The sequence below is a fragment of the Astatotilapia calliptera genome, chromosome 16 (assembly GCF_964374335.1).
Source record: "Astatotilapia calliptera chromosome 16, fAstCal68.1, whole genome shotgun sequence".
NCBI classification, from domain to species: Eukaryota; Metazoa; Chordata; class Actinopteri; order Cichliformes; family Cichlidae; genus Astatotilapia; species Astatotilapia calliptera.
This window is the reverse complement of record NC_137437.1, coordinates 8436555-8460285: the sequence shown is the minus strand read 5'-3', so window position 1 is coordinate 8460285 and position 23731 is coordinate 8436555. Positions and strand designations below refer to the sequence as shown.

Here is a 23731-nt window from a genome sequence, read left to right as displayed (position 1 = left end):
GCCTGGAGATCTCGAGGTCAAAATGGGAGACGCTCCCTAGGGTGGTCGAAAAATGACCAAGCTAAGATCCTGTGGGACTTGCAGATACAGGAGGGCAAAATGGTAATGGCTAACAAGCAGAGGAAGACAGCTGTAGTGATAGCTGTAGAAGATGTGGAGGATGAAGGTAACGGTGGTCCCAGTGGTAATCATAGCACTAGGTGCGGTGACTCCCAAGCTAGGCGAGTGGCTCCAGCAGGTCCCGGGAACAACATCTGAGATCTCTGTCCAGAAGTGCGCAGTCCTAGGAACACCAAAGATACTGGACTCTCAAGCTCCCAGGTCTCTGGCAGAGGACAGTTTTGCCTGGTTACGCAAATTAGCATTAAGGCCTTTACACACAGTTTCAAACTTATACACAGGGTGGGCCATTTATATGGATGCACCGTAATAACATGGGAATTGTTGGTGATATTAAAGTCCTGTTTGTGGCACATTAGTATATGTGAGGGGGCAAACTCCTCAAGATGGGTAGTGACCATGGTGGCCATTTAGGAGTCGGCCGTCTTGGATACAACTTTTGTTTTTTCAATAGGAAGAGGGCCATGTGACACATCAAACTTACTGGTAATGTCACAAGAAAAACAATGGTGTGCTTGATTTCAACGTAACTTTATTCTTTCATGAGTTATTTACAAGTTTCTGACCACTTAGAAAATGTGTTCAATGCCCATTGGGTTGGATTGTCAATGCAACCCTCTTCTCCCACTCTTCACACACTGATAGCAACACCGCAGTAGAAATGCCAGCACAGGAATCCAGTATCCGTAGTTTCAGGTGCTGCACATCTCGTATCTTCACACCATAGACAATTGCCTTCAGATGACCCCAAAGATAAAAGTCTAAGGGGGTCAGATCGGGAGACCTTGGGGGCCATTCAACTGGCCCACAACGACCAATCCACTTTCTAGGAAACTGTTCATCTAGGAATGCTCGGACCTGGCACCCATAATGTGGTGGTGCACCATCTTGCTGGAAAAACTCAGGGAACGTGCCAGCTTCAGTGCATAAAGAGGGAAACACATCATCATGTAGCAATTTCAAATATCCAGTGGCCTTGAGGTTTCCATTGATGAAGAATGGACCCACTATCGTTGTACCCCATATACCACACCAAACCATCACTTTTGTTGTTCCAACAGTCTTGGAGGGATCCATCCAATGTGGGATAGTGTCAGACCAATAGCGGTAGTTTTGTTTGTTAACTTCACCATTCACATAAAAGTTTGCCTCATCACTGAACAAAATCTTCTGCGTGAAGTGAGGGTCATCCACGTTGAGATGCTGCAGTAGCTGGAGTTTGTAAGGGTGCCATTTGTGAGTAGCTAATATCCGCCGAAGGTATGTTCGACTAATGCCTCTCTCCAGTGACATGCAGCGAGTGCTACGCTTCGGGCTCTTGCTGAATGAAGCTAGGACAGCCACTGATGTTTCTTCATTAGTGACAGTTTTCTTGCGTCCACATTTTGGCAAATCCAACACTGAACCAGTTTCACGAAACTTAGCAAGCAGTTTGCTGACTGTAGCATGGGAGATGGGTGGTCTCGTAGGGTGTCTTGCATTGAAATCTGCTGCAATGACCCGGTTACTGCGTTCACCAGATATCAACACAATTTCGATCTGCTCCTCACGTGTTAACCTCTTCGACATGTCAATGGCTGTGAACAAAGAGAAACTTGTAAATAACTCATGAAAGAATAAAGTTACATTGAAACCAAGCACACCATTGTTTTTCTTGTGACATTACCAGTAAGTTTGATGTGTCACATGGCCCTCTTCCTATTGAAAAAACAAAAGTTGTATCCAAGATGGCCGACTTCTAAATGGCCACCATGGTCACCACCCATCTTGAGGAGTTTGCCCCCTCACATATACTAATGTGCCACAAACAGGACTTTAATATCACCAACCATTCCCATTTTATCACGGTGTTATTACGGTGTATCCATATAAATGGCCCACCCTGTACACAGTTAAAGCGTTGTTTCTTTGTGAGAAAATTCATCTTTTGAAAAAATGCAATGTGGAAAAAATGAAGTTGACATCAAGCGATGATGAGCTGGTCCTGATGTTTCTAAACAAGAAAAGGAAGAAACAGAGATTCTGGGTTCATCCGGTTCTCATGGGGCAGCAGCAGCAAGGAGAATTTCATGGTTTGATCCAGCACTTGAAGTTTTGTCATGACCGCTTTCATACATATTTTAGGATGTTGGTGGCACAGTTTGAACTCTTGTTGGCAGAGTAGGGAACAACATCTGAGGAGGCAGAGAAATCATGTCAGACAGTCGATTGACCCGGAATCTAGCTGTGTGTCTGAGGTAAAACTGTATTATGAAACTGGAACAGTACTCACATCTACAGAGTACAGTATAGAATGAATTTATGTCATTTCATCCATCCTCCAATCCAAAGTCGGGGGATTACCAAAGGCTTTAGGATTAAGGACTTCTAGTTTGTCTAACCCAAGCGATGTAATGTCAAAAAGCAAAGGAATAAAGAATAAAATATTTAAAAAGCTGGTGGGCAACTGGTGAGGGTTGGAGGGAAGTACGGTAAAAACAGAAATACATAGGAAATAAAAATTCTGCCTCTTCAGGTCCTTCAACACTCAGCTTCAGCTGAGTTGTTTTTCCTGCCCACATGAAACTCTCCCAGGATGTGGGCAGGAAAAACAGTTTCTGTTCTCCTGTAGTTCACACAGACTCTACACTTACATGTAAATCAGGTTTTCCTTTAGCTTTCATTCTTGTTCATGCTTTTGTCACTTGTCTTCTTGATTTCTTTGATTAAATAAACTCCACATGACACACAAGATAAAAGCATCAGCAACATCCAAGGTATGAAGGGGTGACCTAGAGGGAGCGCTGATATTGTGTGGATATAGAGTCCATACATATAAAACGCCAGAACAGAAACCAGACTGACAAACTACAGCACTGCAACAGGTCTGCTTTCTCTTTCTCTGACGGTTAGTAATTTTCAGATTGGTTTTAAGCTCATCATTTGTTGCAGCTGTCATGCTTTGCTGTTTGGCAGATTTCCCCCCCATTTTATTTCTGCTGTAAAGACGTTGGGAAAAGCTGTAAACTCTTTAATGCCATCAAGTTGAGGATTCTGACTTGTCTGTCTATGGGAATTAATTTGGTTTTGGAACCACCTAAAGTGGCCACTCCAGAAATAACTACCGTATATTTCGGACCGTATATAAGGCGCACCAGATTATAAGCAAAACAAAACAGTCAGATAAGTCGAACTTTACTCCACTCATTCTTCTTGCATTGATTCATTAATGTTGAATTCTCTCTGCTGCTCTTTTCCGATGATGTTGCAGTGTATTAATGACTAATCTGGTATTGTGGATGGATTTTCTCAGTTGTTCTCCTGACTGAAGTTTGGTCCGTTTGTATCATCCTGCCATGTGATTGCTTTTGTCCCTAACCATCAGGAACCCTCACGTTAACTTTTATCGAGTGGAAAAATGTTAGTGTTCATCCTCCAGCTTCACTGTGTTTATGTTATACTAACATAGCTGTGTCACTAGCGATCACGTAGCAAATCATTATATACCAGCTAGCCAAATTTCAATAACCCTACAAACGTCACTGCTGTTTAGTTTTCTGTCTTCATTCATGTTGGAAGTGATAGCAGAGCTGTACGTTTTAATTTTTTCAGAAATCTCTCAGTCAGAACATGCAATATCATGTTTAGGTGGAAACTAGCGAGCTAACTTCCTGCTAACTTTTAACTCCGTTAAATTTAATAACTTCTATTTTCATGGATGCCTGGATGTTTTAACTTAATTGTTACACCTGGTAAAATAATGCTCCGACAATTCATCAAGCGGTGCGCCTTCATAGCTTACCAAAGTAATACTAAAACATTTTTTGGCAGATCTTTGAGTGCTGTGTACCACATAAAAGCAGTTCGAGGTCAGTAAGCACAACCACTGTCGAGTAAGCACTGTTGCTTATTGGTTTATACGTTAATATGTCAGTTTTTTGGCTCCATATATTTTCAATTAATACCAGAAAACAGCACCGCCTGCTGATTGGCATTCCATCGATAATCGATTGCATTTAGATTCAATACACAGTTGGTGACGTCACTGATTTTATGGGAAATGAACTGGTACTTATAGTGGTTTCCATTCTAACTGAGCACTCAAAAGTGCTTTATGCTACAGCCTCACCCATTCGCACACACACTTTTATCTCACACTGATAGATGCATCAGGGGCAACTCAGGGTTCAGTATCCTGCTCGAGGATACTTTGGCATGCAGACTGGAGAAGTGCAGAGCGGAACCACCAATCTTTGAATTGGTAGACGAGCCGTTTTTGATTGGCTGTGTTTTCCATGCAGGGTTACTGAAATTAGACCAATCCCTGACTTTGACAAGCTATGATTCTGAAAGACAGATATGCTAAAGTTCAACTTCATATTTATTTTAACAGAAGTCTTCTATTCCTGCTCTATGATTTCTTCTTAGTCGTCTTCTGTGATCCTCAAATGCTTCCGATTCTTTTTTTCGTCTTTCACTGAAACATTATTACAAGCCATCACTCTGAATTTGTTGTTTCTCAGCTTTGTTTTTCATAAACATGCAATGCCACTTTCACTCAAAAAAAGGCTGTGGATAATAAATTAGTACGCTTCTGTGAGGTGCAGTCGTTTGCCGTCTCACTCCAGAGGAAGCTGAGAACAGAGTGATGCTATTTTTAAAACCCCATTAATACGATGACCTTAAACAGAGCTAGATAAAAATGAAACCCAGCATGGCTCCGTTTATGGTTTACCAAATGAAGAAAGAGTGCCCCGCCAAAGTAAAACAACACAGTCCAAGTTCCAGATCTGCTCATAGCATTTGCTTATGATGGCATATTTTTTTGGCTATTACACGAGTTTTAGTCTTTTAGTGACATGATGAGGATGTCAGGGGGTCAGAGGTCACAGAGAGATGGATGAACCCTAATTTGTCTCAGACTTAAAGTGACCTCTGTGGGCTATTATGAAGCAACTGCACTTGTAGAATCATGATCAAGGAGATGAGAGGAGAGGAGCGACACTGTTGCTCACAGAAGGGTTATTAGAAAATGCTGTGTGTGCGTGTGTGTGTGTGTGTGTGTGTGTGTGTGTGTGTGTGTGTGTGTGTGAGCAATTCCAGTGCCTCATTATTGTTCAGTTGCTTGGAGACTGCCACAGGCCAGTGTTCACACGGCCAATTAAAGTTCCCCAGATGCCCTTGTATTTGACTCCTGTGTGTTTTCTAAAACACTGATTTTTAAAACCTTTTTTCAGATCTTCCCTTGATCAAATAGGGATGTTTTATCACAATAGAACAAATATATTCTATTTGTTCTATTATGAATAAATAATAAACATAATAGAATTTGTTTAATAATGCTTTAGATTTCAATATTATACAGAGTATGACAGGTCAGTTTGTTTAAGAAAAGTCTTACAGAAAAAGTTGATTTAAACTCTATTTGAAGGCTTACACCTTATTATTATTATTATTATTATTTTAACTATCATATTAACCACTCAATGAGCTTCTTTATTGTTTAATATTATTTTAGGCTTCCTCTGTCTGATCGCATCAAGTCGTTCTATTCATAGGCCAGAAAAAAAGCACTTAACTGTCTAAGTAATATAAAACATTAAGGAAGCTATGACTTTAAATCAATGAAGGATTAAGTATAGGAACTTCATGCCATCCATGGGGCTTAATAGAAAGCTTGGCAGTGAAAAACATGTGACATTGGATTGTTTAAGGTTTAAGGTCCTAAATTAAATTTTGCGTCCTAAGGTTCAGAAACTTTGCTTAGGCTGCTGCCCCCCCTGTACATAAGTTTTTACCCCTCAGCTGTAAAAGGCTGATGGAGTATTCTTGTCACTCCACCGGGCAGGCTGGGCGGGCAGAGTGAAAACCTAACCTAAATTTGTGAATGAGATAACTTGAGAATGAGGCAGTGTAGGAGCTTCAGATTGATACCATAGGTGTGTCTACAAAATAAATCTTGAACACGTTTGAATTGCAAAGTTCAAGTTTCATTGAAATCTTGTGAACCCAATAACTCCAGAATGAGCTTGAAATCAATAACACAGGCACGTTTACAAATCATCTCAGACTACTCTGAATCTCTGTGACATGAACCTAAAGTGAAAGGTCAAAGTTCAAGTTTTCTGAAAATCTTGTGAATGCGATAACTCGAGAAGAAGGTAATGTAGGATTTTCAAACTGATGCCATAGGGGTGTCTACATAGCAGGCTGAGCTGTACTACTGGTGGTTCAGATGGGTCTCTCTTTAGTCCTGTCACCTCAAGAATTTCTCCTCATTACACATTCGGCTGTCTTTACATGTGTAAAGTTAAAGAATGCCGAGAAGATGCATAAAAATACTAAATAAATTCCTGAAGAATACTTCAGGCCTGGGAGAGGGTACATGCAGACATGCAGTACAGTGATGGAAGTGAGGATGATGAAGGCTTTACTTTGTTTGCTGTGGTCTGTGTATTTCGGTTGTAGGTTTCATTTTTAAATGTTGATTGCAGTGACGTCAAAAAAAGTTTTTGTTTAACCGGCTTACACCTGTAGATGCCCTGAAACTTTCATGACAGCAGTTAAAGGTTAAATCCAAACAGCCAATCAGAATTTACACAGCAGTGTGAACGCAGCATGAGAAGCAGAGAGGGGAGGGGGAGCATTCTCTCTCTGTCTCCCTCTCTGTCATTGTGGCTCCCTTGCTCTTTGTCTCGCCTGTGCATACACACACACACACGCCTGCCTCCTGTGTGTGTGTCAGGTGTGTGACCTGTGTCTTGTGTCTGCAGTGTGGAAGACATGGAGCAGCAGAAGAAGCAGGACAGTGACTCAGGAGTCGGCAGCGACAACGGAGACAAGAGACTGTCTGCTACTGAGGTGTGTGTGTGTGTGTCTCTGCATCTGTGTGTCTCTGCATCTGTGTGTCTGTGTGTGGGGGGGGATTTTGTACATTTGTACCAATATGACTGTAACATGTTCAAATATAGGTGTATAGTTATGTGTGTGTATGTATTCATGCACAAATATGCGTTAGACATGTACTTAATACACTCATCTTTACTCCTTTAATCCTCATTTTCTAATCACACCAGCTCATCGTTTTTTTCCTCTGTAAGTCGGTGTATCTGAGTGAGTGCGGTGACATTAAAAGACGGACCCGTTTAGACGTCACTCACTTTTTCTGCAAATTGTTATTTCTTTTGTGGACTTGTGAGTAAATGATTGTGAAAAATGGCAAAAAATGAATTGTTACATTTAACAGTAAATTGTTAAAGAGCATTATTTAAGATGAATTAATACAAAGTTGAAATAAATGACAAATAACTGAAAATTTTAATATTTGACTTTGAATTTGAGATTCTTCTGGATTTGGTCTTGAAATGAAATACTGTTAGAGCGGAGGCACTTTGGCCTCATCTTGTAATTAGGGGCAACTTAACGTTTAGTTGAAGTTATTTTCTTCATTTGAACTGATAAGCTAAAAGTTTTTCTGTCTTTCGTAGTCTTTATCCGTGCAGTGCAGAGGAATTTTGTAGGATTCTGTAAACTGACGTCACGTCGCATCAGTGGGAGTCAGAGATCTCCTTTTCATTTTAGAATGAACACATTTTTTCTTTGTTACTAATTCACACTTTTGGTCATTGTTGAGATAGAAAGCTATTCAAGGCAGCAGCCAGCTCCAGGTCTGCGAAACTGAAATTATAAACTCTAATTTGCAACTGATATGCTTTTCCTGACCCAAAACTACGAGAAAAGTAATAAACTACAACTGAGAACGTTTACACTTTTAACACTCATCAGTTGTTGTGTTCTTGTGTTGAGGTTCTCACAGTTTTGTTTCAGCTCTGAAGCCGTTTCATTGCTTGTTTCAGCCGTCAGATGAAGACAGTCTGAGCCTTAATGTGCCAATGAGTCACATCACAGAGGAGGGAATCGGCAAAGACGACTCGAGTGAACACATCAGCTCTCTGACAGGTACACACACACACACACACACACACACACAGAGTGGCCAGCATGTGGCGATGGTAGACAAACTGTATTATGCTATCTATTGTCACCTGGTTAAACTCTCTGGACAGCCCGGATCCATGTGAATGAATAGTGTGTGCACGTGCGCTCTTATTACTCATGCTTTGGGAGCATAAACATCATCTGGACTTGACTCCGTTGAGAAAAAAGCATAACCAATTTGAGAATGCACATTGAGTGATTCAGTCAATGATTATGGAAAAGAGGAAAGAGTGAAGTAATCAACAGACTTGCACAATTATTTATCTGCTGCTGGATTTGTTCATGCAGCATGAAGCAGTGCTCAGCACCATCTACAAGTCAGGAGATCCCGTACGAGCCCTGCCATGCAATGTGGTTCAGCAGTGTACAAACTGAGGGTTTAGTAGTTTTGCTTTTCTAACCTGTCAGCTGTGTGTGTAAAAGTATCTGGGCTGTTGAACTCTATTAAAGAACAGCAGCAGCTCCCCAGACACAGTTTAAATAGACTTCAATCAGCCTTAATTAGGTTAGAGCTGATGGAGGGTCACATTTACTGAACTGAGATGAGTGAAAAGAGGTTATTTATATTTCTAAACAAATCCTTAATCCTGGCGTCACAAAGATGTTTTACATATTATATATTTGACAAATGTGTTGTTTTTAAAATAGCAGCAAGCTCCTGCTGTGGTTTTTATTATTTATCGCCAATTTTCTTGTGAAAAGTTTAGAAAATGAATGAAATTTAAACAAACACAAAAAATTAGGGAAAGAATTCTCAAAGGTTTTAAGAGCTGACTTAAGGGCTAACTCACGCACCTGACCTGCTTTCCTCCAATCGCTTCTCCTGCACATTCTGCCACTCGACATCTGTCTTGGCAACGGCTCCGGGCAGATATTTGGACAGTTCTTTTGAAATCCTTGTCTAAGTGCAAGGAGAGACAGCCATAACTTGAAGTAGTGGTTCAAAGGTTTGGCGGCTTTGTCCCCAAACAAGATTAAAGTAGCTTTCTTTTTCCTCAATTTATACTTCTGTAGTGCATGCACAGTTTCACTGCATCTCAATCCAATCATCTGCTCATCCCACCATAGGACTGAACACGTTCTGTGCCAGTTTATGTGACGGAGGTGTGCCTGCTGGCACTCATAAATATGTTTCAGCTGTTGATTGGCTGTTTGAGGCTTGGTGCCAAATTTTTGTCATAATTTTTTTCAGGATTCTTCAGTTCTGCTTATTTCCTCCATTTAGTGTCTAGTTAGTTGTGACTGGTGAGCTGTGATCAGACTGTATTTGTATCTGTGTTTTATTTCTTGCACATTGATAATAACTTTGATATTTTTAAAAAGTGAATCTGTTTGAATGAGTGTAAACACATAGACAAAAACTGTGCTGCGTTACGCATGACTGACTAAAATTGATGGAGCTGTGACGTTTACAAGTCCCTTTATAACTTTGGTTATGCAGGTAATTATAATCCTTCGTGGGTTCACTTTCATGGGAGTTGTGCTTTTGTGCCCATATTTTTCATATTCTATCAAGCCTGTGGTGCAGAATTCTACAGCCTACACTTCAGCTTAAAACTGAGAGTTCATGTTTCCTTCATTTCAGCAGACCCAAACTCTGACTCGGTGCAGCTGATTGAGGAGAGCCCTACGGAAGCCCTGAGAGACCAGAACAGAGACTCTTCTCTCAGCACTCGCTTCATCAACTACATCAAGGCAAGAGCTCGTGTTGTGTTGCGTCTGCACACCTCTGAGTGCTTCAGTTAAAAATTGATGCAGTAAATGGTTCACTTCATGCATAATGCCTCCCTCTGATTGAGGTTATGTAAAACTATTATGTTCACTGGGTTACTTTATTCCAGCATTAGTTACGCTGCCTGTCGTTTTAGGCTCATGCGGTTTGTTTAAATGGAGCCTGCAGCATAAACTGTCACTTTATGTTAATCTCAATTAAAATTCCTTTTAGACTTAAAAGTTTTGCTTGAATTGTCATGAAGAGAGCCAGCTCTACTTAGTATTGGAGTTCATCCACCTTTTTTCGCTTATTCCAAGTTAAAAGTACAAACGGGTTTCACATCATCAAAACTCAGTTTTTACCTCTGCCGATGTTATTCTCCAGTTGCACATTGCTTCTAGTCATTGAATTGGCCGTGAACTCCTCTGTATACCAAAGTACTCTACAGTCAAATTGCAGAATAAAGACTTGCTGTTGGAAAAGAGTAAGAAACAAGAAAAGCATAAAGAATGGAAGGAATGGATGAAGAAAAAGGACTCTGTTTTCTAATTGTACGGAGGAGAAAGTGGTAACGTCTCTGAGCCGGACTGTGGATCATGTGATTTCTGCAGCTGTTGCTGATTTGCGTACGCTTGTCTTTGCAGGGTAGGACGGCAGCACACTTCGACGAGCCCCTCAGGATAGAAGAAGACTCTCACTGGTCAACACAACAAACGTAAGTTCGTGAGCATAGTGTCGTTTCGATTTCCACTTTATGACTCACGTTTAGTTTCTCCTCATTTATTGGTAGATTATTGTATTGTATGTCATAATTAGATATTTTTCTTCTACTTTTATTAGCACAGGTTATTCAGTATCTTTTTGCAGCATCATTCAAAATCAGTAGTGATTTTTTTGTGTTTCTTTCTGTTGATTGATGACAATTTAGAATCTACAAGTATCCTCTGAGGGATTTTACCAGCTGTGATTTTATGATATAGCACCATCATCACCCGTGTAAATACACTGTACATATACATGACTCTCATTTCTATCTTTGTGGCTGCAGGTCAAAAGTCACAGGGGGCACAGAGCTCCACATCGACATGATCAACCAGCTAAAAGAGGCTGTGGAACTGCTGCAGGACCCCAGCAGGTGAAAAACACCAACAGCTGAGTGTTAGTTAGAGCTAAGTGACACCACAGTGAGTCTATAAGAGTATCCATAGTCTGTTTCCCTTTGCTGAGTAATAATTCATATCTGCAGCACTATGTTACCACTGCTGAACTTACTTAAACTATGAGAGAATTAAACTTGACTGAAGTCATGTTTTTGTTTTTAGTTTGTTTTTCTCATTTGCAAGCCAGCACTCTGTGGCATTACTATTGTGTTTTGTGCATCAGGGTGAACACAGAGGAAGATTTGTCTGGAGTCCAGCTCTATCCAGTGGAGATGGTCACAGTGGACGAGTCACTCAAGTAAGATTCCATGAATCTGCATTTAAGACTACTTGTATTATGACTGTGGAAAAGGTTTTGGCCTGATGGACTGAGGGGAGAAATGTTTTTGTGTTAAAAATCTCTTCTTTTTTTTTTAGCTCCGAAAGCATTCTACCTCTATTTAATTCAGTTCGGTTTTATTTATATAGCAGCAAATCACAACAACAGCTGCCTCTAGGTGCTTTATTTTATAAGGTGGAAATCCTACGACAATACAGAGAAAACAGAGAAAACGCCAAACAACAGATGACCCCCTATGAGAAAGGGCTTTGATATAAACAGGAAGCAAACCTCCGGCAGAACCAGGCTCAGGGAGGGGAGCCATTGGGTGAGGGGAGGGAGATGGGACCAAGACACACTGTGGAGGAGAGCAACACATTAATGATGAGTAATGATTGAGTGAAGAGTGGTGTATGAACACAACAAAAAATCCATCAGTGTGTCTTGTATGTCAGACTTGATTACTCTGTATCATCTTCTCTGTCAGCCCACAGTCAGTGACAGCTATCATTTTATTAACGTTCAATCGATAGCCTCAATTTGTGTAAGTAAATATTCTAGGCATGATCAGAAAGTCCTGGACCAACTGTCTCACAATTTTGAGTTTGAATTGAATTCATTCATTTAAAAGGAACAGTGTATATTAGTGAACATATTAATCTTAAAATGGCAGAATTAGCAAAAAGGGCTACTTTTCATCTGTAGTCCTTTGCTGTAAATGGGCTGAAAAAATGGCTATTACAAAGAATTCATCATGCATCTTTGTAGAAGACAGTTCAATGCCATCTTGTTCCTAAGATGCTTCTAAACCTAAATTCTGAAAAACATAAAATAAATGTCTTTTCTTGTATTTGGGCCAATATGGTCGTTCCTGAAGATAAATGTAGTTCTGATTCTGTACACTGTTTTATGTAGGGTCATGGTAAAGTAGATCACTTGCCCTTATTTTCCTTTTTTTTTCTCCTTAGCGGGCAGGACAGTGATGACGGCGCCACATCACCAAAGGTACAGTATGAGCTCGTTAGAGCTCTTTAGCTCTAACACACATACATGGCATACATGTTTCTTAGTTTCTGGAAGGACTTCCAGGTTGGTTCAAACTCCAGTTTGTTGGCCAGTAATTTATAATAAAATAGCAACATTCACTGTGTCTGAAGAGTTCTGCTAAAACTTGGATTTTGAGCTTTTTGTTGGATTTCTGGGTCAGCAGGTGGCAGTGATTTTTATTAATGAGAACTTTCAGGAAATGCCTGGTGGCTCTTCTCTTTGACAAAAGCACCAGAGGAAGTTTCAACAGATGAAAATGTTATTTTGGTATAAACATTTTAGAGGAAAGAATTGGTACTTGCAGCCAAATAACGTTCAAACTCTCCTTCATTTTTCCTTCATGATCCCTGAGCCATCCAAGCAGAACATGTAGGTATGCTAGTAACAGAAAATACTTACAGCTGAAACCTTTGATGCGTCCTGTAGCAGCACATGGATGAAGGTGGCTGTGAGTTCCAGAAGAAGAGACAGATGATTCTAGAAAAGGCCAGGTTTGAAGCCCAGCTTGCGTGCCGGGAGTATGAGTGGCATATGTCGATCAAGGTAAACGTAGCGCCAGACCTCTGGATGTAGTCTCTGTCCTCCGAGTGAGCTGTCTACGGTCGTGCTTCGCAGTGATCCAACGGTCGTGTGTCTGTTTGCTGTGTTAGCTGCCGATCACACCTCTCTGAGCTTTTCACGTGTCGCATTTCATCCAGCAGCCTGATCCACATGTGCACAGAGAGGGAATGTGTTTCTCTGTTGCTACATGCGAGTCTCAATCTTTCACCAGTTACTCGCAGGCTTTCTTGGGAAATTACTAACTGGCTAAACTGAAGGTGGGTTTACTGAAAGCCTTTGTAGTGGACAGTAGAAAAACAAGTGGCTGGTGTTTTCTCTCTCCCATGTTAGTGTGCAACATTCATCTGCTGAAGTGGCTGTGTGACTTTGTTTTATAATTAACACTGTTTCAGGGTTATTTTTGTAATTTCATGAACTATATATTATGATGTTTACTATTTATTGGATTAACACCAAAAATTTGTTTTTTTATATTTCTGTACTACCTCTATTTATTTCTGGGTTAAAGCATCGGTTAAAACATCCAATGCTTAAAACAGTAATACCAGAATTTGTCTTTCTATTGCTTTTTTCCTTTTTCTTTCTATTATTGTAGGGTCTTTACCATAAAGTCCCTTGAGGCAGCCGTTGTTGTAATTTGACAATGGTTACAAATAAAAAAATAAAATTGAATTCTGTTGTAAAACATTCCCTATTTCCTCAAATTAGATTAGGAATGATAGGTTTCTGTATGGAAGACACTGAATTGAATGTACCATTAAGTTTATGTTACATGGGGTGTTTTGGGCAAGGTCTGTTTACATTTGCAAAACTTATGGATGTTGTCTAAAATGTTATCCTGTTTTGTCACAATTAATTGTTCTTTGTTTTCTCCATTATGTTAACATTTTTTCTTGTGTTTAGCTAGCTAACTTAATGTGTACAATAGCAAACCTGTGACACTATGAGTGCAGTGGGTTTCTGCTTTGATGGTCATCACTCTTTGTACAGGCCTGTAAGCAGCACTGTATTTAGAACAAATGGAAATCAAAGAAGATATATATTGCAGTGTGTTCTGCATATATTTTAAACTGCTGTTGTTCACATAAGAAATGCAAATTCAGATCAGATGTTATTACCAGGTGAAAATATGGAAGACCGTAGGATTTTTTTTTTTTTTAAATAAAAATAAAACAGTCTTTGGAAAAGAATATGTACCTCTTCAATTTTGTTGAATTACACACCTCTGGAGCGTTGGTGCTGACACTAAGCTAGTCTGCTGTATCTGTGTTTCTGCTCACCATATGAGTTGAGTGATGGTTGAAGGTAGAGGAGGCAGGAACTGAGTGGAGTGTTGTTCTGAGTTCAATTTTAGGCCACTGAGCTCCTGTTAGTCTGCACAGGTTCATCACAGGAGTGAATGTGTTTCTGTGTACTTTATCTCTCTCTGTGGAGTCATTCATAAGTCTGTGTCATTGAAAACTGCACATGAAGCACAGGATCAAGAGTGTCCAGCATTTTTTCATTAAATTGACTAAAATAGGACTGACTTTAATTTTTGTTTCCATTTCTGTTGTTGTAGCGAAATGACAGATCTCCAGTGAGCGGACCTCCATCCTTCTCCAGCCCACCCTTTGGACTGAAACCTCGTTCGGGTGAGTCAGCTGAGATAGTGGACCAGGTTAACTGGAGTACCAGATGTACAGGTTAACAAATTGGGGTTTTTTTCTGGACAGAGTATACTTTCAGTTACCACACTGTGATAATTTAATGGCATTTACTATGCTGGTCGCTGAAAAAAAATGCACAGTCTGAGTGTAGGATGAACACCTGATTTTGACATGAGCTCTGTTGCTCTCGTCATACAGTTTGTAGCTTATGTAGTTTTAATTTAAGCTTAGCCTAGAGCTCAACATTCTAATTGATATAATCCATATTGGTTAAACAAGAGTGTAGGAAATTGTCTTTCTTTTACGTGGCTTTATATGGCTTTAAAAACCCTAAAAGCAAAACTTTCTACAGGTGGGTGAAAAAGCAAACGCACTTAATTATTTTTCTTCTAAGGCCCTAAAAGGGTGTCAGCTTTAATACACTGCTGGAAACGTCATCATAATAATGTTGGTCCAGGATAAACATTAAAACTGACATTGTTTGAGCGTTCAGCTAATGCTTTGAAAAACTCTTGCTCACAAACCAACATGTATACCTAAATTTGACTAACAGCAAACCTAATTTTGTAATATATTTATTATTTTGTAAAAATTAACAACTTGAAATGCTTACCATTTGTTCCAGAATCTTATACAGAGTTTTATACAAACTAAGGCATTTTTTCCCGAACATTGCAATGCTATGACATCATAACAGTGTGACTGGTCAGTTGATCCTGGACAAACAGTATTGAACAACACCAACACGGGCATATCAGATACACCGCTGGAAACCCTGAACTTAGTCATTAGCTTAAAGCGAAGCAGCAGCAGTCATGTTGTGGCAGCTTGTGGCCCCTGCTCATCAGCTTTATTTGCAGAATGATAGAAAGCTTCTGCCCATGCTTTATTATAGTTGGCAACCATCCAGCTTTTGTTTGCTGTTACCAGTGTGAAATGATGCTAACCGCTAATGAAGCTAACATGATGCTAACAGCATGTGAGAGTGATTTGTAATGTGAAATGCCACTAATCTTTATTTTGTTTTGTGCTGTTTTGTTTTGTGTCTTGTCATCTCATTCTGTTTCTTTGCTTCACCTTTTTTACCTTTTCTGATTTACTTGTTTGTTTGCTTTTTGCCTTTTTTTGTGGCACTTTCATTTCTCCTGCATGACCTTTGATGTTTAAAATCACATAAACACTCATTTAATCTGACCTGCCTGCATTTTTGAATCAATACCTGCTTCATTGATTCCTGAAAACTAATTCACACTTTCTCCTGGTGATTTTTGCTGTTTTTCGGGGTGTGTTTTTCGTGGAATGAACTTTGCCTTGCTGTACTTGGTTCACCTTGATGCTCACCCTACCACCACCACCTCCTCCAACTACCTTCCTTGCACTACACACACCCCCCACCTCCTGCGTCTCTGAACACTTCCCACTTCCCACCCGCCTGGTTGTAGCTCCACCCTCGCTGCCCTGCTCGCCCCCGCCTTCCTCTCTCGACCCCTCCCTCCTCCCACAGGCCTCGCCCCTCCATAGAGATACACCTCGTAGCCATGACGACGGAGGCAATCACAACCGGGGTAGGTCCCGCTTTATCTGCTAATTGGCCAGATGACACACATCTGGGCTGAGCTGTCTGCTGACAAACCCTGGGTAGGGACCGTTTTCTCTTCAAAGCCAGAAAAGCCTGTCATTACTGGTCTTTAACTTTAAAGGTGGTCTTTAAATGTGTTTTAAAAAACAAAAAACATTTTGAATTTAGTCTTTTGTCTGTTGTTTTTCTGTTCATTAGTCCACAACTTGTTTACCATCCTATGTCATATCATATCATTTTATTTAACACCAGCAGCACTCACAAAAAGTGAGCGTATCAGAATTGGTTTTCAGAGTCATTGCTAAGACAGCTGTCATCGCCCCCCCGTCCTGAAAAGGATAAGCAAAGAGGATTGCTAATTAATTAATTAACTAATTAATTAAGGTTATATCATTGGGAATTACTGATCTATACCAGGTTTAATTTCAGAGTTCCAGGAACAGAGCCATTATAAATGAAAAACCAACCTGATTTGAATTTGGGCGATCTCCTCTTGCAGTCACCTCCAGTCCACGTAAAGGAACCATTTCCAGCACAGTTGCTCTTGTTCTGTCTCTCCATGGAAACCCCATTATGACTATATAACTGTCAACTCTGACTTCACCACAGCCTTCAAACTTTCACAGCCATGAGTGCACACATCAGCTTCTCTCCATCTGAACAGTTTAGTTTTGTTAGGTTCAGTTTTAGTTGTAACAAGGCTTTATATCTGTCAGAATAAGCATTATTGATACACATGTGAAGGTCCTTTAGTCCCAGTCATGACATGCTAACCATTCACAGCCTGGTTGTGCTGACAAAAAAGACTAAAACTAAAGGGAATTCCAGGATATTTTTGTATTTTTCTGTACTGTTTTTCTTTTCCAAGCTCTGTTTTTTACATTTTTATTTTTATTTCAAACCAAAATGTTTTCCCCACTGAGCTTTTAGTGCAATAATATAAGGGTGACCGTTTTAGCACACTGGAGGCTATTGAGGAGGCGCATCGCAGGTTGCAGAGAGATATTGAAAAACAGCGGCTGTGCTGTGGAAGCCATCCAGGCATGAAGACAATGGTGTTGAATGAGAGATCGGGTATGGTTTTTTATTTTTGATGAAGGAAATCTCGGAACAGATTGTTCTCAATCTAGCTGTGATCCTCGATAATGCTCTGAGTCTTACGTTGTCCTTAGTGGCAGGGAGGCGCTTGCCAGTGACGTTCTCTGCTGCCTCCACCACTCTCTGTAGCTGTTGGCATAGCAACTCTCACTGTGGAACTGTGTACCCCCCTTAATGTTGCTTCCTGTAGTTCTCACTTCTCAGTCCAGTGTACCAGCTCAAATTTTGGGAAAAAAAGTCTCAGCTATTTGGCAACTAACTGACAATATATTTATTAGTTTTAAACAAGTTTTTGATTTGTTCTTTCTCAAATATTTGTGTGGTCTGATAAATTTGTTGAGCACAGTACCTCAAAAAAAGAATTTGCCTGTTGTACCTGCAGAAATATGTCACAAATAATTTTTATAATCTTTTAGAGTTAGCCTGAGTGGCGATTGTGAAAGAAAAAAGGAGTAAAGGAGCTGTGGCTTCCTTCAGTTTTCCTCCTCAGTTAAAGAAAAAGCAGTAATGTCTGATGATGTGGTGTTGGGCTGTCAGCAGGCATCTGAACATGCAGACATTTAAACTGCAAACACTGAGATTTAAGGTGAAGCTGAGTTTTTTATAAATTTCATTTATTTTTTAATCTTGACGACAGCATTTTGGACAACCTTTTGACACAGAGGGTCTGAGTTTGTGTTCACCTGTGGTTTTAAGAAACTTTATTGTCATCTCATCAAGCTGCGACTCACTGGCTCCTCTCGTTGGTGCGAATGGGGACAGCAGCTTCCTTTCCTTTGAAATTCTGTCACAGCTTTCTCTTAATTTCTCTCGTCCACTGCCACTGTGTGTTTCTTTGCCTCAGACCACATGTTAGGGTGTTTCAGATTAGATGCTCTGCATGCACGCGCGCGTGCATACGTTTGTGTGTCGAAACAGCAGACTGTGATCAAAGACGAGCTTCACCGCACTCTGCTTTCATCTCCAGCTGTTCCCGTGTGTGTGTGGTGGCTGTGGACCAGCAGGCGCACGTGGTAGAAGTTAGAGCTGATGCCATGATTTGTGCGTGCGACTGCAGCTGGCTTGTGTAGAAGATCTAGAAGGTCTGAAATTTACATTTCTAAGAAAATAGCTATTGTAACAAACCAAGTGTTTTGTTGCTTCTATATAAGTGAGTGTGTTCTAATGACTGAGAATCATCAAATGCAGCTTGCTGATTCAAAGGAAAACCCCAGTGCCTTACAAACTGGGGTCTAGTAGTCTGACACCTTTGCCCCACAGTGCAGGAACCACATGTGATCCACAGGTGGCTAACCTGGGGGGAAATTTGCCCACATGGGAGAAATGTGAGATTACGCAATGTGCACAACCGCGCAGTTCACTCACAGGTACCCACTGTTTGCCTGAACATGCGTGTTTGCTGGACTGAGTTTGATCTGGCAGTGTTCTAAAGAGCTTCTTGTCAGTCATACATAGCTTCCCCAGTCCTCAAGTGCTTTCATAAATGCTGAATGAGGTTGATTTTTGTGGAGGAAAGTCCATGATGGTCAGGGCAGACTTTTTGGCCATGGAAGTGATTGGAACGCCTAAATTCAGTGGTTTGAATGGGTGAGTGTAAGTTCTTGCACTGTAGTGTATAATATAGTGTATCTTGGCAAAGCTGTCTGCTCTGCTGCATATGCACTGAGCTGGGCACACTGAGTAAACCTGTTACTGGTGGACCTTACATCTTACTGAAGTTGTCCTTCTTGCACTTGAGCAAAATGAAAAAAATGTTATTATTAGGGGTTTTTTTTTAATGCGTTAATACAAAGAATCCCAGCATTTGTTTTCACTTCTGTTCTCATACTTCACTCCAGAAGGAACAGTTCTGTTTTGTGTCGGCTTTGTCGTGACACTGCCTGCATGTGTTGTGAGTTGAAATGTCTTAAGTCTAACCATCACATGGCTTGCAGCATCAGAGACCGTATTAGGAAAGTCTGATACACACACACATACAATTGGAGATGTATGCGTCTGTGCATGTATGAAGTATCAATGAGTCTGGGTTTCGTGTGCGTCTATTTTCGGTTCCTATATTTTAAGCGTCAGATAATGGTCCCTAAAGGGGTATCCTACTTCCACTGGAATAGAGTCCAAGATAGTAGATGGATCACAGCCGTGTCATATTTTATTTATCTTCATCAGCACCAGTTTCAACTGTAGACCACAAAGTGTGGACATGTTTTGCCTGGTTGTGACTTTAGGACAGGGTTCACACTTGGATTAACAGTCAAGTTTGGCTGGGTCATTTAGCTGTAATGTTTAAGGTTGGGTTAAAGGGGATGTGAAAATGCAGTGTGTCGAGGAAGGTGCTCACAGAGCTAGAAGTTATTTTTGTGCGGCCCAGAAGAGAGCTGCAATTTAGTCGTTTGGTCCATAAAAGGCTTTGATATATCGCGGCGACTCTTAGCTGTGAGCTGTTCACACACTCGCTGTAATAACTCTTGAATGTTCACAAATCTGTTACTAACCCTCAGAGACTCTTTAAACTTCACTTTCTCACCACTTTCAGTTTTTAAGTCTGACTCATTTTCATTTCACTCTTGTAACATTTTACATGTGTTTCCCTTTTGTGCCCTCGCTATATAAAAAACTTTTCAAGTGTACTGATGCTGAACTTAAAAGTACAGTGATTCGGTCTGTTGATGCTAACTTTCACACTGTAAGCTATCTGACTCGCGTCTTTGAGCTGCTGCGCTCTCAGTGTTTGCTGTTGTAAGGAGAGCATCATTAGTTATCTATCAGTGGCTTCCTGAAACTCTTTTTGAAGCACAACATTTCTACACGAGCCCCTTATGTGTAAGCGTGATAAGATGGTGACTAATGGTCCGTAATGGGTTCAGGCCTCAGGGAGAATGACATCATGCTCCCATCGTCAGTGCGCCTGACCTCATTAGTGACCAATCATCACCTTGTGTGAGTGACTTCAAGTGCAGATGCATGCACAGACTGCGTGTGATCAGTCTTTGAATACTTGTCTTTTTAAACATGTAACTACCATCATTTTTAAAAACTATGTGCCGGTTTTTAAAAATGATTATGTAAACCATCAGAATCCATAAAAAATAATCAAAGGACATTTGGATTACTTGATGGAATTTACTGCAGGTTACACTAAAACATGTTTTGTTGCAAATGTTTATTTTTTCTTCCTCTTTATACATATGAAAATGACTTCTGATCTCATTTACACTGACTGAGGCAAAATGGAAAAGTGTTGTATGGTCAGACAAATCAAAAGTGGAACTAAAGAGGAGAGGAACCATCCAACTTGTTATCAGCAGTCAGTTCACAGGTGTGCATCTCTGATGGTACGATAGCAGCAGAAATGTATATACAGGTTTTAGAGCAAAGTCCTTCATATTTCAGCAAGACAATGCTAAACTGCAAGTATTACAGCAGCGTGGCTTCATAGTGGAGAATCTTTCACCAGTTACAATCTTTCCACACATTCTGAAACGTAAAATACAACAAAGAAGCTGTTTAGCAGCTACAATCCTGTATCAGTCAGTCCAGCAGCTGCTCTCCTCAGTTCCCCAAATTTTATGGACTGTTGCTAAAATCCGATGTTACTACATATATGATGTGAATTGAGATGCTGCAGTGCGGTAAACCCAACTTTTTTGAGACCTGTTGCTGCCATCATATTCAAATTGAGCTAATATATTTTTTCTGTGTTATGCTATAAATAAAAGGATTTATGAGATTTGCATGTATTTGCATTGTTTTAATTTACATTTTGTACAGCGTCCCATCTTCTTTGGAATCGGGTTTATGTAATCAAAGGCCAGGAGCGTTTAATCAATTGTAATCAAAAAGGCAATCAGCCAGTCTTTGATAGTATACTAACCTGATTGGATACCCTTCAGATGTGAGCAGTTACTGTGTAACAGCCTGTTATATCAGCTCCTGCTGTTTTTTTTAACGATTCAATCATCCAAAGTCAATATTCATTGCTTTTTGTGTTTATCCTTGGAAAATGTGGTTACCTTTGCTTTTCAAGTCTTGTCTTGTCAAGCCTGCGTGTGTCTTTTTCATCTCATTTCACTCTCATTATTGGCAAATTGGCCTCAGTTCTACTGCCCAAGCCGAGGCCTGGAGTCCTGGAGGAGACGGCAGGGTTAAAAGATGGAGCTAAAGTGAGAGCTAAGAGGAGGAAATATAAACTCTGTTCCGCCACAGTCATGGAGAATTTGGGGTCCTTGGGCAATAACATGGGCATGCTTTGGTGAGCTGACGTTTCCACTGTACACTTTCACACTAGCTTCAGCCTGAACCAACACACTGTTTGGATCCCTCTGTCAGCTGATTCAGAGATCATCCAGATGACTTAAGGTGAATGATTATGGATAATAAATGGATCTCGACCACCTCTGTACCACTTAATGACAAGCAGCGGAGCCGTGGACATTATGAAAGATGGCTGCAGCCACCATGATGAAAGATGTTCCACACTTATTCTTCTTTGATTAATATTAATATTAGTTTGTAGTCCAAATTCTGCTTAGATTGTGATAGTGTTTAATTTTTTATGTTACCAGTTACAAATCAGGAGGGTATTTGGAGGAAAACGCCAACAAGCAGGACTTTGAAAGCCCCCCCATGAAAAAAAAACCTTCAGAGAAGAGGCACAGAAACAAGATGCTACAGGCTCAGAATGTCCAGATGGCAGAGAGACAGAGAGATATTTAGAGAGAAGAGGAGGAAGATGATGAAGAGGAGGGAGTGTTGAGCAGCTTGTAGCATGACGTGACCCAGAATATAAACCGAGTGAGAGAAAACCGTTTGCCCTTCACCATATTCCCCTTCCTCTTCGTCTCAAACAGAGAGCTCAGGCCAACCAAAAGATTTTTCACACTAAGACGGTATTCCATTATCCTTTAGTGGACCCCAGCTCCTCCACCTGCTGTTTCCCCAGAGGAACTAGGCTCCAAGGTCCAAGTAGATTATTTTACCAACTCAAAAAAAACGTCAACTTGATCAGTGGGTTTAGTCAAAGAGCTTCATTCAGTTCCAGAGGAATGTCAGTGTTGACCGTGCAGAGTTGAAATGTGGGTAAAACTGTTGAAAACATTCACACCCTGAAGCCCTCTCATCTTCTCCTCCTCAAAACATGAGATGACTCCCACTGAAAAGCCTGGAGCTCCCTTCTGTGGTCGCTCAGTGGAACTGCACATTCACAGGCAGTGTTCAGCTTCATTCAGCTGTAAGAGGCTGATGTATGCGTGTGGAAAATAGGACAGTGAAGAGGTGAATGATTCAGAGTTTAGTGGTGTGCCTTTCATGTGTGTGGGTGTGTAGGAAGAGACCAAGTGTGTTTCACACTCTGTCCTCCTACACACGCTAAATAAAAGTGCATCTCGTCATCTGCATTTCTAATCCGAGCTTCTCTTCACTTTCTGCTCCAATTGTTGATATTATTTAAATTGAAGCTGGAACAGTCCAATCCCAGCAGCTGTTTTGATCTTTAATTTATGCTTTTAGTTGTTTTTTTTTCAGGCAAAAGTAAAGCGACTCTGCAAATATTTACATATTTATTTTAATCTCCTCAAAAGAACGAAAGAGCCGCCATCTGTCTGCTATTTTTGAGGGTAAACTAAAGATCTGGTATGTGGGAATACATATATGTGTGTGTGTGTGTGTGTGTGTGTGTGTATATACATACATACATATACATATTCAATTCAATTCAATTCAATTTTATTTATATAGCGCCAAATCACAACAAAAGTCGCCTCAAGGCGCTTCATAGATACAGAGAAAAACCCAACAATCATATGACCCCCTATGAGCAAGCACTTTGGCGACAGTGGGAAGGAAAAACTCCCTTTTAACAGGAAGAAACCTCCGGCAGAACCAGGCTCAGGGAGGGGCGGCCATCTGCTGCGACCGGTTGGGGTGAGAGAAGGAAGACAGGATAAAGACATGCTGTGGAAGAGAGACAGAGGTTAATAACAGATATGATTCAATGCAGAGAGGTCTGTTAATACATAGTGAGTGAGAAAGGTGACTGGAAAGGAAAAACTCAATGCATCATGGGAATCCCCCGGCAGCCTACATCTATTGCAGCATAACTAAGGGAGGATTCATGGTCACCTGGTCCAGCCCTAACTATATGCTTTAGAAAAAAGGAAAGTTTTAAGCCTAATCTTAAAAGTAGAGATAGTGTCTGTCTCCCGAATCCAGACTGGAAGCTGGTTCCACAGAAGAGGGGCCTGAAAACTGAAGGCTCTCCCTCCCATTCTACTTTTAAATACTCTAGGAACAACAAGTAGGCCTGCAGAGCGAGAGCGGAGCGCTCTAATAGGGTGATATGGTACTACAAGGTCATTAAGATAAGATGGGGCCTGATTATTTAAGACCTTGTATGTGAGGAGCAGGATTTTGAATTCAATTCTGGATTTAACAGGAAGCCAATGAAGGGAAGCCAAAACAGGAGAAATATGCTCTCTCTTTCTAGTCCCTGTCAGGACTCTTGCTGCAGCA

The 23731-nt window shown here is 40.6% G+C and overlaps 1 protein-coding gene across 6 annotated transcripts in view; it reads left to right on the top strand.

Annotated features, from left to right (window-relative positions):
• Positions 1-23731, top strand: part of lrch1 (leucine-rich repeats and calponin homology (CH) domain containing 1) — a 101437-nt gene that overhangs the window by 58262 nt on the left and 19444 nt on the right. For 3 of the 6 annotated variants that reach the window (XM_080291142.1, XM_026145607.2, XM_080291141.1), the window contains exons 7-15: positions 6873-6960; positions 7956-8058; positions 9683-9792; positions 10456-10526; positions 10860-10946; positions 11195-11269; positions 12259-12295; positions 14460-14532; positions 15990-16112. In XM_080291142.1, coding sequence (XP_080147268.1) covers positions 6873-6960; positions 7956-8058; positions 9683-9792; positions 10456-10526; positions 10860-10946; positions 11195-11269; positions 12259-12295; positions 14460-14532; positions 15990-16112 — 767 coding nt within the window. The remainder of the gene's footprint in view (positions 1-6872; positions 6961-7955; positions 8059-9682; positions 9793-10455; positions 10527-10859; positions 10947-11194; positions 11270-12258; positions 12296-14459; positions 14533-15989; positions 16113-23731) is intronic. The other 3 variants (XM_080291143.1, XM_080291140.1, XM_080291139.1) reach the window with 2 other exon arrangements.